This window comes from Corvus kubaryi, unplaced genomic scaffold (genome assembly GCF_017639235.1).
Source record: "Corvus kubaryi isolate FWS band 111438036 unplaced genomic scaffold, C.kubaryi_AGA036_p1.0 37398, whole genome shotgun sequence".
Taxonomy (NCBI): domain Eukaryota; kingdom Metazoa; phylum Chordata; class Aves; order Passeriformes; family Corvidae; genus Corvus; species Corvus kubaryi.
This window is the reverse complement of record NW_024581137.1, coordinates 42,786,396-42,802,419: the sequence shown is the minus strand read 5'-3', so window position 1 is coordinate 42,802,419 and position 16,024 is coordinate 42,786,396. Positions and strand designations below refer to the sequence as shown.

The 16,024-nt window shown below is 43.6% G+C and overlaps 1 protein-coding gene across 1 annotated transcript; it reads right to left on the bottom strand.

The window, feature by feature from the left end:
- Positions 1–842: 842 nt before the first annotated feature.
- LOC121671925 (mycocerosic acid synthase-like) lies at positions 843–13,029 on the bottom strand. The gene is made up of 6 exons (XM_042044253.1): positions 12,464–13,029; positions 11,581–11,734; positions 10,502–10,662; positions 7,579–7,782; positions 7,294–7,475; positions 843–7,008 (listed from the first exon to the last, which is right to left on the bottom strand). Exons 1-6 carry the CDS (start codon positions 12,576–12,578, stop codon positions 1,420–1,422), a joined length of 6,405 nt encoding a protein of 2,134 aa, XP_041900187.1. The 5' UTR covers positions 12,579–13,029; the 3' UTR covers positions 843–1,419.
- Between the last annotated feature and the right edge of the window lie 2,995 nt (positions 13,030–16,024).

The following is a 16,024-nucleotide window of genomic DNA, read 5'->3' as shown; positions in this document are numbered from 1 at the left end:
ATTAACAGCCTAGCCAACATCAAGTTAGGTGAGAGCATTTGGCTCATTGAAAGGGAGGGCCACTATTCAGAGGGACAAACAGCTTTACAGAATCTTCATTATTTCCAACCATGGTGAATGCAAGGCCTTGCACCTGGGATGGCTTAGCCTCCCCTCCACCTATTCTACACATGAGACAGGCAAAGCACTCGGCATTACAGTCCAGGGACTGACTGGCTGCAGAGCAGCCTCGATGAAAAGGACTGGGGGATCCCGATGGGCAGTGAACTAAACACAAGTTCACTGTGCATGCTGACAGCAGTGAAAGCCAACAGCCAGCTGGGCAGGGAACTCTTTGCATCACACTGGTGTAACGTGCACCACCACTCCACCACACTTGACTCATTACACTACATCTAGAACCCTGGTCCAATTCTGGGGCTTCCACTATGAGAAGGATATAGATAAGCCTGAGTACATTTGGCATAAGGCCACCAAGATCTTTGGGGCTGCAGCACCAGAGCTAAGAGAGACCAAGGGAACTTTTCAGTCTGGAGATCAGATGGTTTCAGGGAGACATCATAGACCATGGATACTCCACTCATTGGAAATACTACCAGAACTGCAAGGGACAACTCATCATAATAAGGGAGAAATAGTACAACACCCTATTCCCATATTAAGAGACTAAACAAAGTTTCCTTCAGTGTCTTTGGGGACAAGTCTGTATTTTCTCACTGGAACAAAAGCAGGGCAGGTATTAGAGTCACAAAAATTTAAAGTAGGAGAGCAGATTAGGGACAAAAAAAAATCAAATAAGATAAAGATACACTTCAGGTTTGTTTTTTTAAAAACTTTTTTGCTATTGTTGTTTATTTGGGCTTTCATAAAAATTGGTTAATTAATAACAAAAAACATTTACTTTACTGTATGCCTCACAATTGGAAACAATTGATAAATTGTTAATATTTTTGAAGACATAAGCAAAACACTAGGTTTTTGAAATTCACATCAGACTTTCAAAAAGATGCCTGTATTTCAAAATATTTAGTAATATTTTAAAAATAATTATATTTTAAGAATAGAATATGACAAAAATATGATAAGCTCATGCAGCTTTATATACTTACCGCTGAAAGGTGCAAATATACAATTTTCATCAAACTTGAATAGAGTTTAAAAATGCAATGTACAGTGAAAATGTGTAGGTATTTACCTACATATTTCCAGTTAAAACTATTGAAAATTAAGGTAAAAGACATTGAAAGCAAAAAGTCAAACAATTGACTGAAATTAACACAGCTAGCAGAATAATGGCAGAAGAACCTGGTGTGGGTTTTCTGGGTCAATGCAGAAGAGGACATTCAGCATCACCAGATGTCCTACCCCGTCCAAAATGACACATTCTGAGATGCTACAAAGGGTCTCAGTATTGTCAAGTTATACAATTCCTGAATAAGAAGACACCTCTAGCAAGGTCTCATTTTCTGCACTTTCAACTGCAGCATTCTTCTTTTCAACTGTTCCATTTGCATTGCTTGTTTCTTCCAAAACTACCACTAAACTTGACAGGGTTGTGTGAGGATCAAGCAGTTTCACAAGAGGTATGTCCACCTTTCTCTCTTGAAAGACACGGATCTGAATTGTCATAGCTAACATAGAGTCTATGCCCAAAGATGAAAGTGGTGTATTCATGGTTAGTTCATCTGCGTTCACTCCTGTGAGGTCACTCACCAGTGAGGTGATGTAGTCCTCGGATTTGAGAAAGGCAGTCTCTGGGACTTCAGTTTCCTCAGGGGTTCCAATCTTGTTCCTGAAATCTTCTGACATAAGTGATACAAAGCGACTTTTGAGTGAAATAATCCAAGTGAAAACATGATGATACAAAGCTTGAAAGTTCAATTTGACAACAGCTTGCTGTGGGTTGTTTATAAGTAAGGTCTTCCTGAGATACTCATGAATTTCATGCACTTGCAGAATGTCTATGCCCTTGGATCCCAGGATGCTCTGAATGTGGCTTTGATTGAGCAGAATGCCAAGGTTCAAAGCACCCCAGTTAATGGCCTGGCCTGAAAGCCCACAGTTCCTCCGGTAGAGGCAGAAGAGATCCAGGAAAGAGTTTGCAGCTGCATAGTTTGTCTGGGTGGCATTGCCCAGAAAGGAAGTAACAGAGGAGTAGCACACAAAGTAGTCCAGCTCCTGGCCTCTGGTAGCCCAGTGAAGATTTAGGGTCCCTGCGACCTTTGGGCTCAGCACTTTGTGAAAGTCAGCCAGCCTCAGGACTTCAAGGTGGCCATCGTGCAAAGCAACAGCACTTTGGAATACACCTTTGATCGGACTCCCCACAAAGGTGTTGGCAATGGACTGGAAAGCCTTCTCAACATCACCGGTCAAAGTCACGTCACACTGCACAGACACTACTTTGCTCCCTTTGTACTGCTGCTGCAAAGCCCTCATCTCTTCTTGCTTCTCGCTGCTGGGAATTCTCCTGGAGAGTATTGCAATACACCCTCCTCCATTCTCGGCTATGAATTTCACCGTTTCAAAGCCAAGTCCAGTGAGCCCCCCGACTACCACATAAACAGCGTTCTGCTTGAACAGCTGCCTCTGGGGCTCGTACAACGGGATATCTGAAAGCACACTGATGTCCTTCTGCCTTCTCAGGACAGCAAGGGGAACAGAAGTGCAGGTAAAATAGGACATCACAGAGTTTAGCCCTTCAAAGTTCTCCGTCTGCTGAAAAACAGAACCCGAGAGATGTCTAAACTGTTTCATATCCATGGAACTGACCCAGGCATGTACAGTCTTGTGCAATTCCTTTAGAGGTGCTTTCCGGAAGAGGCTGGAAACAACAAGGACATGAAAGCTGATGTTTTCATGATCAATTTCACTGACATTCTGGATACATTCGGACTGTTGATTGCCACACACCATCACCACATCTTTAAGAAAGTACATGTGGGCCAGATCCTCCAAAGACAGTCTGTTCACTGGAGGAAGAAGAACAAGGGCATTGCACAGGTTGATATACTGGAATACGTTAGGAGTGGGCTTTGCAAGGACTGTCCTCCAACCCATTTCTTCTGCTGCTGCAGAAAGAACGTGGCACAAAACCGATGATGGCTCTGTAGTTATAATACCCAAAGTTCTGCCATGTTTCCCCTTGGGTAACCTCTGAGTGAAAATTTCCCATGCAATGATGAAGTATGACACACAAGGAACACTCTGGAGGAAGGGGAATTTCTTTGCATTGAAACAAACTGTTGCTGGAATCTGAACTCTGGATGACGCAGCAGTGGGATAACATGAAAGCACATGATCTCCCACTTTCACTTTTCTCACGTCAATGCCTGTTGCAGTGACTGTGCCGCTGAAATCAAGAGCTAAAAGTCTGTGCCTGTCTCCTGCTTGTGAGTTCCAATACAGTGTATTACCAAAGTTGCAGCTAGAAACACTAATGGGAAAATAATCTTCTGACTGGAGACAAATTTTATCCACTTGAATTTCAACACTCTCTTTGTCCAGCTGAGTAGCAGCGCCGGTGGATAATTCCCCAGACAAGTCTTTTGCTGCATACGCATCAGAAGTGTACAAAGTGAACGTTTGTGATTTCTGGAGAGATCTTACGGGTTGGATGTAATCTGCATCTACAAAAGGTGTGCGTCTGATTTCGGACACATAAATCCTTCCCTGGCTGATGCAAACTTCTGGATAGTCCCCACCTTTGTATTTGACAAGAACATCTGCTAGCACTGAGATGTCCAGGGAGGTGGAAGAGCTGAGGTCAATCAACTGAAATGTGATTTCTGGAACTTCAACAATACAAGTTCTGGTCATGCCATATAATGCAAACCCACAGTTAACGTGGTCCACATATCTCTCCGTTGTTCTGTAGGTGATCACTCTGATGGAACAGCGGGATGTCTTCTCTCTTAGTGCCACCACTACCTGGCGATAGGCTTCACAGCACTTTGCCAACTGATCTACCGCTTCCCTTGGGAAGTCTTCATTTAACTTTTGAATTCCCCACAGGAAGAGGATTTCATCATAAGCCTCAACCTCTGCTCTCATTTTATTCTGTGTCTGGCCTTCCACAAGGCATTCCCAGTCTTCATACATAACATATCTCGAAGCAGGATGCAAGTACTTTTTGAGCTGCTCAGCTATCCCAAATCTGTCTGCAAACACAATGACTCTGGGCTTAAACCCCAGATGTCCAATTGTCTGTGAAAGAGAGACTTCTTTCCACTTGTTTTCAAACAGGAATTCATTGTCTCTGGAAGATGCTTCCTTCACAAAAGTGATGGCAACACGCTTGAGCTCAGCCAAAACAGAGCCGTGTTTGTCCACAAAGCATCCACAGACCTCAAGGCAGTTTCCAGTGGACTTGCTCATTCTCATATATATCATCATTTCTTCCTCCAGTGGGCGGAGCACCACCAGGCTGCCTATCCCTGAGGGAAAGCCTGCTCTGGACTGGAATGTCCTTGAGGTCAAGACAGCGGTCATCTGCAGAAAACAGTCGAGCAGCACTGGGTGCATACAGTAGCTGTACATGTCTCTGACGGTCTCCTCATTCACCTTTATGCTGGTTATAGCTTCCTTTAGCTCCTGGCAATAATGCACATCACTGAGCTGCCTGAATATGGAGCCATACTGAAAGCCAACCTGAGACAGTGCTTCATAAACCTCCTCTCTGCTAATCACTGACCTGCATCTTCGATAGATGGCTGGGAAGGAGATGCTGCTTTCTTCCACCACAGTTTCAGGCTGCTTTGCCACTTGGCCAGCAGCATAAACCGCGCTGGAGGAAGAGAGAACCTCAAAGGTTGTCATGGCTTTTTGCGGACTCAGCTTGATACTCAGCACTTGGGAACTCTGTGTGAGAACACACGGTGCAGAAAAACTGATACTCAGCTGGCAAGTGCTCAGAGGCACTTTAGGCCTTGAGTTGCTCATCACAGAGGCCAGACCAAGCTCCACATAGAAAGCACCAGGGACTAAGGCCACCCCATTGTTCTTGTGCTCATATAAGTATGGCGTTGTGTCCTGGGACACCAGGCAGCCAAACTCCACATTGTCACTGTTTATGCCATAAATCAAAGGATGACTGGCGCTGACACCTCTTTGGTTTGCTTGCTGGTGGATATCCAGACAGGCCATGAGTTTTTGGCGATCAAACTGATATCGTGGAATGGCCACCGGAACACTTTGATACCCGTTATAAAAGTGCTGCCAGTTGGGATTATACCCCAGTTCAAACAGATTTCCTACCAGAGTGAAGAGCGTCTGATATTCTACATCCGTTTGCAAAGAGGACATCACCTTTGTGCCTTCTCCTAGAGTTTCCTTTATGCTTCGCTGCAATGCTCGGTGAGGACTTATTTCCACAAACACCACGTTTTCCCTGCCTCTGGCTGCACTTTGGATGGCTTGTGTGAAAGCAACAGGCTCACGTGTATGCTGCGCCCAGAATCTGCCCTGAATAAAGTCGTTTTCAGATGCAGCCACACCAGTCAGTGTTGAAATCACTTCAATCTCCCCCTTCTGCTTTTCTAAAGGCTCTATTTTTTCTTCCAGCTCCCCGAGGATCATATCCATGCTGGGGCTGTGGTATGCAACTGGAACATTTAAAACATGAAGAAAGATGTTTCTCTGTCTGAAAGCTTCAGCTAAGTCTCTCTGGACAGCTTCCACAGTGTCTACACTCCCAGACAAGGTGCAGGAAACGGGGCTGTTGAAAGCAGCAATGCACACCTTTCCCGAATAGGGATGCAGGCGTTCAGCAATCTCTTCAACAGGGATGTTTCCAACCACCAACATTCTGCCACTGGCAGTCTTTGCCTGCAGCCTGCTCCGGTGATAAATGACTTTGACTGCATCTGCCAGCGAAAGGTACCCAGCAATATGTGCAGCAGCAACTTCCCCCACTGAGTGGCCAACAGCAGCAATGGGCTTAATACCCCAGTGCTTCAGGAGGGAAGCTACAGCAACCTGCAGGGCAAACAGCAAGGGCTGGGAAAGCTCTGGATTCAACAAGTCCTTTGAGCTACGATTTCTCCCTGGCAGGAGGCTGATGGCAGCGTGCTGCTGAAAAAGGTCTTCTATCTCCTTACACTTGTCTCTGAACACTGGCTCTGAGCTCAGCAGTGCCTCACTGAACTCCTGCAGCGTGACACCATTGCCACAGAACACAAACACCAGCTGTGGTTCCACCTTGGACATGGCAGGTTCAGTGCTCGCCGCCAACTTAAGCTCTTGCTGCAAGTGTTGGAGGGAATTTGTGACAAACGCTTTTCGGTACCTGTAGCTGGCATGGCTTCTTCTGCAGGCAGATGTATAGGCCAGGCTTGGGAGAGTTACAGAGCTCCTTGTGCTCAGCTGCTCAGCTGTATCTGCCATTGCCATCTGGAGGGACCTACGGGATGCTGCTGACAGCAGAACTAATTCCAGGGGCTTCTTAAAGGCAGGAAGAGCCTCTGGCTGCTTCACCTGCCTGACTACAACATGAGCATTGGTTCCTCCAAATCCAAAGCAGTTGATGCCAGCTACTCTTCCGTACTCACTGGATTCTTCCCAGGGCTCTACAGCTGTGGCCACGGCAAGGTTTAATTTCTCTGCATCGATGCTGCTCATCTCCTTCGAGTAATGCAAGGATGGAACAATCTTTCCATGATGCATCATCATCAGGAGCACTTTGATCAACCCGGCTGCTCCAGCAGCCGATTCCGTGTGCCCAATATTTCCTTTCACTGAACCGATTTTCAGAATGGAAACTCGGGAAGACCTGTTCTTGCTAATGACACTACCCAGGCTTTCAGCTTCAGTAGGATCTCCAGCAGCAGTTCCGGTGCCATGGGCTTCAATGTACTGCACAACTGAGGGATCAACACGACTTTCATAAATGCTGCGCAGTAACTTCTCTTGCTCTATTTGAGACGGTCTCGTGATCGGAGTCATGGACCTGCCGTTCTGATTGACCGCACTGATGTTTATCACACCCCAGATTTTGCTGTAGTCTTCCTTTGCCTGTTCCATGAAAAGTTAAATTTCTTTAATAAACTCATGCTTTCTCTGTAGAGGAGACAACAAAACACCACAACAAAGCCAAGAATACACAGAATATGATGCTAACTTTTAAATGTGGGATCCTTTTCCTATGCTAGGGGAAGTGCATGAATGCTTAAGAAATGCTTCATTAATCTTAAGATTGAATTGGAAAAACTTCTCTGGAAAAGAAGTTATTAGAGCTGAAGACACAAAATCCAGGCAAGCAACCAGTCTTATTTCAGGCTGCTTCACAAGCAGCCTTACCTTTTTCAGTGGTTTGAGGAAAACAACACCGCAGCCTTCTCCCCTTCCATAGCCATCTGCCTTCTTGGAGAAGGGTTTGCTTATGCCCTCCGGAGAGATCATTTTTGCTTTACTGAGAGACACAAAGGTGCGGGGATCGATGATGCAGTTCACCCCACCACAGATTGCTGCCTCACAGTCTCCTGGAGTCAAACAGAAACATACTCATGTTGAGATGGCCCAGGTGATAGATAGGAACAGTAGCAATCCTGATTCCATTGTCCAGCATCTCTCCAGTCCCGTTACCTGATTTAATGGCTCGCAAGGCGTAGTGCAGAGCAAAAAGAAAAGATGAACACGCAGTGTCAACAGTCAGGGACGGTCCAGTCAGATTAAATGTGAAAGAGACTCTGTTGGCAGCAATGCTCATTGCTGTTCCAGTACCATCATAATGATTTATTTCACTCACTGCTCTGCTGGTTATGATTTCATAGTCTCGATTCATGAGACCTGGAAAACATCAGATTTGTGTCAAGTTAACCCAAGCCAACAACAGGCACGTACAGCTCGAAACCTGACGGCGTGTTTCGGTTTTCAGCGTTAAGACAAAACCACGTGGCATCCGTGCTCCTATGGTGAAGCTTTGCTCCAACACAAGTCAAAGGCAAAACTCACAGCAATTTCCCCTGGACTCAACTTACACAAACATACCTAACACTTGAAATTCCTACCTGCCCTGGAAACAACAGGCCTTTCCTGATGGCTTAGCTCACTGTGTGATGCAGCTAAGGTCTCCATAGCCTGCCGAGACCCCTGTATCTCAGTTTGAGACGGCGTGGTTTAGTTCAGCTATGAGAATAGTTATCAACAAGTTACACATAGCATAGCTTGGATATAAATGTACAAGACATTAGCTTCAGTTCCTCAGATGTACCAAGTTAAAGGTCACAGCACAAACTACATCCAATACTTTGTATTTATCATCAATTTTCACACTGTGAGCCAGTAAGAAATAGAAAAGAAGAAGGGGGCCTCTGAGAGCAGTTGTGTCCTTTTTCTGGGAACACTATGCTTGGAATACCGTGGATCCCCAAGTCCACATGTGGACAATGCAGTACCTGTATTCAGAGAGCAAGGAATAGCGCCCTCAGTGGAAGAAGAGCACTCTCAGACTAAAAGGTAATCTAAAGCATTTCCCCTATAGGCACATCAGCCAAACTACCCCAGAAAACTCCTCCTTAAAGAGACACAGATTACACCAGCAATAATGTGCTGTTCCTCTAGTATTGTCTTTTAAATGTCTTCCAACAGCCCTTGGTATCATCTCCTCAGTAACTTTTCTGGTACTGACAAAAGCAGTTGGACAAGTGCACCCCTGTACCATTCTAATGTCCACAGGAGGATTTCTGCTGCTTTGAAAGGATATTAACCCCCACAACACCTTAACCAACATTATACTGGAAAACAGTATGCTGGGCAAAAAGGGTAGGCCTGTGTAGAAGCCCAGAAGATAAGGGGCTAATGTGTACATGTCAAACACTGGCTGCCAGATACCCAGGGAGCCAACCAAGGATTGTCAGTAATAACCAAGAATTGTTGAAAGAACAAGAGGAGAAGGGCACCATGGGGAAGTAGGGCAACACTTTTCTGGGATAAACATTCCTTGTTCTGCTCCAGAGACACAACCACAGAATCAAATGGGTTGGAAAAGACCACTAAGGTCATTGAGTCCACCATATGGTCAAACCCCACCCTGTCAACTGGACCATGGCACTAAATGCCACATCCAGTCTTTCCTCTAACACCTCCAGGGACGCTGACTCCACCACCTCCCTGGGCAGCCGATTCCCATGTCCAGTCACCCTTTCTGTGAAGAATTTCTCCCTAATGTCCAACCTGAACCAATCTGGCACAGCCTGAGGCCATGTCCTCTCATCCTGTCGCTCGTTGCCTGTGAGGAGAGGTTGATCCCCACATCACTACACCCTCCTTTCAGGCAGTTGTAGAGAGAGATAAAATCACCCCTGAGACTCCTCTTATCAGGCTAAACACCTCCAGCTCCCTCAGCTGCTCCTCATTGGACTTATGCTCCAGGCCCTTCCCAGCTCTGCTGCACTTCTCTGGACTTAACTCCAGCACCTCAATGTCCTTCCTGAATTGAGGGGCCCAAAGGGGACACAGGACTTGAGTTGTGGCCTCACCAGTGCCACATACAGGGGAAGAATCACTGCCCTGCTCCTGTGGTCACACTATTGCTGATACAGGCCAGGATGCCACTGGCTTTCTTGGCCACCTGGGATCACACTGGCTCATGTTCAGCTGCTGTCCACCAGCACCCCCAGGCTCTTTTCTGCTGGGCCACTTTCAGACCACTCTGTCCCCATCAAGAAATGAAAGACAGCATCATCACAGAAGTGAGAATGAAGCGTTGACCCAAGGTCAATCTGGGCAGGGGAAGGGTCAAGAGCACTCAAGACCCAAGACCTTCAAAGCATCTGATGCATTTCCAGAAAAGACTGAAAGAAGGGACTGGACATGACAACTAATTTGCATAGAAAGAGAGAAACATGTCTTCAGGGCAGGGAAACCTGTCTATAAAAAAGGTATCCCCATCTAGGCCAGGGGGTGCCCCCAGGACACTGGACATGTCATTGGCCAGACTCATGCTGGAATCAGGAGTGCTTATCTCTTTTTCACTCCTTTTCTCTTTCTCTCTCCCTTTCTTTATCTCTTCCTTTCCCCCTTTTCTACCACCCTACCTCTTTATCCACAACCTGCTGCCATGTGCTGATATAGCAGGTCAGTGACCAACATTCCAATTTCCATGCCAAGTGTGTAATTTATTAATAAAACTTTTCCTGCAGACCTCATCATTTACGAATCCTGGGTGTTCCCTTCCCCTTAAGGGTGAAACGTCACAGCCTGGCTTGGGAGTATCTTTCCCAAGAAGGGCTGGGTTGGGGAGGCAGTTTTAACTCTTTCCTGCTTCACTTCAGTGTCTGAACACAGGAAGAAGAGCACCAAAAAGAGACACAGGAATTCTACCATGAACTCCCAGAGTCTCCTGGTAATTCTTACCAAAAGTAACCAGTAGTGCCATAGCACAGTAGCCTTAGATCTCCAGGCTAGATCCAGCCTAGATCCAGCCTAGATAACATGGAAAGGTTATGAAGGAGTGCTCCAATCTTTGTGAGGTTTTCTTTTCTTTGCTGTGAAAGTTTCATCTTACCAATAAAAACACCTGTTCTGGTGCCACTGACAGATTCTACAGGAACTCCTGCATCCTCCAGGGCTTTGTATGTGCACTCTATCAGTAACTTCTGCTGTGGGTCCATGCGTTCAGCTTCCATATTATTAATCCCAAAGAGGTGGTTGTCAAATGAATTAAATCTGAAATGCACAGACCAGAATATGATATGACATATGTATAGAAGATGCTTTTACTTCTAGACTCACAGTAAGCATTTTTTGCAATGAAAAGCAGAGCAGTAACTGGTGTTTAGGCCACAGGTCCCATTTCCGAAATTCAGAAGAAAATGTTTATAAACCAAAGATGTTTCATGTCCCACCACAAAATAGGTCATTTTATCAATGATTCTGCATTTCAGAGGTAAGAGCCCGCTCCTACCCATTTTTATTCTTATAGTTATTGCACTAGTACCAACTGGATTCCTCAGATCATGAAATGTGCAGAATGAGACTCCCTCTGCTGTAATGTGGTCATGGCCAACGAGTTATAAACAAATATTGTTTTCTACATCATTTTAAGCCAATACGGACCAATGCTTCACAATTTAAAACCAAAAGGTAGAGGATCAGCTCAGGTGTTTTCAAGGGATACCCATGCTTCTCCAACAATATATTCAAAATACTTTCAGTGGGTGTATGTGTGTGTTTGTCCTTAAAAGCACCTTCAAAATTGGCCCATGCTTACAAAAGACCAAGTCCAAGTTCAATCTTGTGTCCCAAGATCAGGTTTGTATGGCCTTCTATCATCTCTTGATTTCAGAGCAGGATTCAATAGCTAACATGGCACTAAGCAGTAAATTAATTCTGGGTCCTGTGATTCAACCTGGCCAAGTATCAATCTCAGGAGACAATAATATTTCTTCTGTGCATGTCAACGTCTCCTTTGAATGAAGCTCTACAGCCTGAGGATTTAAGGTGAATGTGGAATTCAAGTAACAGACACTTATGCTGACCTTAATCTGTAATCTGCTATTCTTCACACTGGTCACAGCCCCTGAACAGCTGTACCCATATCTAAGTACCACACAAACCCGAGGTGCAGCAGGGTAACACACTCACTCATCGAGAAGAGCAGCTCGTGTTGTACATATTTTTCCTGGCTTGTTATCATCTGGATCATACCATTCCTTGGCATTAAATCTCTCGGGGGGGATTTCTACCGTGCAGTTTTTGCCTTCCTCCAGGACTTTCCAGAAATTGTCAATTCCATCTCCTGTTGTGCAGGTTTTTAAAACAGATTAAATTATGCACTCCCCCTCCCCGTGCAGGCTCAGAAATGCACAATCAGCTACAAGGACCTCCCACGTGTCAATCTAGAGCTGCTCAAGAAGACTTGCCACAGAAAGAAGTGATCAGTCTTTGGTGAGAGGAAAACGAAAAAGCATCACTGATGTCCTCACTGCTTGTCTAAAAGCAAAGGAGCCCCACAAAATCCTTAACCACCTTCTCTCCCCATTTCCCTACCATCTCACTGCATCTATTCTACATACTGTAATAAAGCAAGAAGCTTTCTTGGAGGAAAACCCAACCAGTTTATGGTACAGGCAAAGCTGATGGTAATGTCCAGCCCCTGGTCTGTCCTGTCCCTAGGCATGCAGAGTCCTGTAACAATGCACAATCACCCAGCCAGTGAACACGCAGAAAGTTCAAATCACCCCAGACCCATCCAGCTCCTTTGTATGAGTTTCGTGTGCAGCTCAATGCCCTGCCCACGGCCAGCACTGCAGCTTCTTCTGTCTGTCTGTCTGTCTGTCTGTCAGCAGACAGATTCAAACCAATTCGTTTCCACCACAGCGCCGCCTTTCAAAAAGATCCCACAGGCAGCAAAGCAACAGATTCTGCTAGGGGAAAAACATGGTGTTTTCCTCCATTTCAACATTAATAAAAGACTCTGCTTTTCAATGTCCACTCAGAGCCTGCTTTGCTTTTACCCCCGACTCACCTCCGGGAAAGTTGCATCCTATTCCAACAATAGCAACTTCCTCTGCAGTCTCAATCTCCATCTCCTGGGCTGCACAAGACAGGAGTAGTGTCAGTCCAGTCAAACAATTATGCATTTACCTTTACATAAATACTCGGTTAAAAGGTGAACTTCCCACAAACACACAAACTTGTTCGAAACTTGATTAATCTTGAATCATCTACTGTTGGTTCTGACGACAAACGACACTTCCCACAAGTGACCTGAGCTGGACTATGTTTTTCCTCTTGTCTCTACTTTTAGAGGAAAATCCCCATTTAGTTCCCCAAACTCTCTCATGCACAGACACTTCCTTTTTACTGTTTAACCTCTGCTAACAAAAGGTGAATCTTTTCAACAAATTAGATGGCAAAGACAAGAATTCCCTTTGGGATCAAATTAAATACCCCAGTATAGAAGTGACAGATGATTTCTTTTTCCTTGATTCTGGGAAAGGAACTTGTCAGATGAGAATCAGTTCAATTGAACTAATTAGAACTAGCTAGGATGCCCACCTCTAAGCCCTGCAGTCCTCCTGGACTTCCTTCGACCAACAAAGAGGAGAAGATTCCTCTAGAAAGGTTTTGTGGGGAGAGATTCTCATCTCAGGGATACCACAGCAAGTCCCAGAGAGCCTTTCTCAGTCACTGACTGACAGCAGTGAAGCAGAGATGAGGCTGTTTTACAGCCCCACACATCATTCAGAGTTATCATTTCTTGGAGGTTTGATTTGAAAGGTGAAATCAGAAATAACTGCTCAGATTCACGCTTTGAAAAATTTACTTCCAGGTTCCATTAGCTAGGAGAGAAAAAGTTAAAAGGCCACCTTGCAAAAATAAGGAGATGAGAATCTGGCTTTCTAGAAGCAAATTCCATTTTACCAATAAGGTAAATTCAAAATTGACACAAGAATTATTTCCTTTAAATTCTTTCAGAATTGTCTATGATTTCTATTTTAATATATGATTTCTTATTTTAATGTAATTGCTAAACTAAAGCTGTAAAGCCCAACAAAATACTTCGTACAAAAGTACTTCTAAGCATTTTTCCTAAGTTGGCACTTAAATAGCAAGTAATAGAAAATTAAGGACCTTCCAATCACAACATAAAACAAATCTTTGGCATCTCTAGAGCTATCCAGTGAGCTATATAACTCTTACCTTATATCATCCCAGTGGGGTGGAGTAATAGGCTGTCTGTGGAAGTCATTTATATAGGATTCTGTGTGGTTTCTTTTTTAAATGGGCATGCTAAATTGTTAACGCCTTTCAAAGGAAAAAAGAAAATGAGTCATGTGATTACTCAGTAACCCCGACTAAGGCTCAAAACTACTTCCCTGAAGTAATAAATTCTTGATGTCATAAGTTTTCACACCAAAGCAGTAGTAAAACCTGTCTTATCTAAATTTTTACAGTTAGCAAAACAGTTAATTAGCGATATCTTGTCATTAAATAGCCCATAAAAAATTTATGATCCTAAGAATATTATTTAAAAGGCTCTATCTTAAAATAACAACTCAATTTGGTTTGCTCTTTATATCAATAAATATTAAAGGTAATATTGAGCTTTCTTTCTAAAAACTGCCATCTTCTTTAAAGCCAGACAACAGTGAAATATCCAGAAGTAACCTCTGAAGGGATCAAGTCCGGTAGTCACTGCTAGATGCCTTTTTCACTCTCCCTCATCTGAATTCATCCCAACCACCTAAACTCATCTTTCTCCTCTTTTGACTTTGTAATGGAAACACAGGGTTACATTTACTTATGGTTAGTTTTCCTTGATTGCAGGACCCAACTCGTTCCACAAAGACAGCAAAAAAGCATTGTGCTGAGACAGTTTATTCTGCCATCAAATAGCTTCATAACCTGCTCTGAAAAGTTTTAAATTCTGCTCTCCATTTCATAGCTGAATACCTCAGTCACTTACTTTTCTGAATTCTGAGGTTGTTGGCAGTTATTTAACGATTTTTTAACTTAATTAACCCACTTCCCTGATATCCTTATAAGGCTTATTAACAAGATGGCTAGTCTGAAGGTGACTTGAGAATCTCCACAGTTTACATGTCTCTGAAGAGCACTCTTGTTAGTGCTGGTGCCATCAACATTCCCTGGCAGAACAGAATGTGGATTCATCAAGTGAACTAGGAATGCACTGTGGGACCTCCGTTACAATTTCACAATCAGCACCTGAAACCAATGGTTGCTAAGCCATATTTTGAGGTATTGGTTAGGTATTGGCAGAATATTGAAATAGATCCTGCACATCTGTGACCATAAATTGCAAGTTAAACCAATCTGAACCCCAGTGATCCAAACACAATATGAACAATGTGCCAGAGTAAGAAAGTGCTGTTCATGTCACTGGTTCTGAACATACTTGTTTACAGTTTAGCAGGGTGTTGCCTGAGTGCTGATGACTTGCACTAGTCACATCATAGCTGGAATATATTAATAAATCCAAGTGATTGCTCAATCCTGAAACAGAAATAGGAACTAAGTATGGACATGTAGCAATAATGGATTGAGTCTGTTACTAACGTAGGCAGTGTATTTATAGCTGAATTACATGTTGGTTTGTCATCAAGTTTACTACACATTTTATCTAAATTTAAAAGTAAAAAGTTCAAAAGGGAAACAAAGACCTGTCATACGGGAGGCACTACATTTGTTTTGTCTCCCACGCCCTTACAGTGTTCACCTCTGAACCAAACCTTTGGTTTCTTCTATCCAGACTTATATCTGATAATTCCAAAACGACAGATAAAAATATATGTGTATTTCCCCAAAAAATTACATCCTACTGAGACTCAAATATAGGAAAATAGCTATTTATTTGCCTTGTTATCATTATTTCAATCGAGTTTTTAATGTCTTCTGGTGGGAAAACATGCATGTGTGAAGTATCTATGGGACTGCATGTCTTTCAAAGACAACATGGACAAAAAGGTTTTGAATGCTTTTTAATTCCAAGTATATATTAAGAGTAAAATACTTGTGGGTTCCCTGTTTCCATCAAGACACAAGAAGGATTACTACACAAACCACTAGATGTTATTTTTTCACTGAAGCAGTGCTCTGACAAGAGAGGAGTTTGTGACACAATATGTCATTCTGCATTATCATGAAAACCTGGTAAGAAAAGGAACTGGCTCTTGGGCAAAACAATTTCCAATCAGTCAAATCTCAAAAATTTGCTTTGAACATAATTATAAATCATGGATATTCATGTGTCATTGAATAAGGGAGAAGTTTTTACATTTTTCATTCTACAGCTATGAAGTTTTCCAGTACACTTATTATTGCTGTTGTGGTTACTGTTACAGAAGTTTTAATAACACCAAGCACAGCAGGGTTCTGCTATGCCAGGAGCTGTATTAATCCATAGGGAGAAAAAGGACCCCACCACAAAGAGTAATACATGTGACAACCCCTAGTTCTTTTTATTAGCTCTGCACTATGGGGCTACTCAGGAGGAACAGAAGTAAGAAGCAGCTTCTGGCCTCTAAATTATTTTTTTTTCTTTTCTTTTCCCCCCCCACTTTAA

What these genes read in the sequence shown, in the direction of transcription:
- LOC121671925 (XM_042044253.1), bottom strand. Translation starts at nt 12,578, where the DNA reads ATGCATAATTGTTTGACTGGACTGACACTACTCCTGTCTTGTGCAGCC. An exon ending in CGAGCTGCTCTTCTCGATGA is followed by an intron (nt 10,663 to 11,580) that starts GTGAGTGTGTTA and finishes TGTGCATTTCAG; the next exon opens with ATTTAATTCATTTGACAACC. An exon ending in CTTGCGAGCCATTAAATCAG is followed by an intron (nt 7,476 to 7,578) that starts GTAACGGGACTG and finishes GTTTGACTCCAG; the next exon opens with GAGACTGTGAGGCAGCAATC.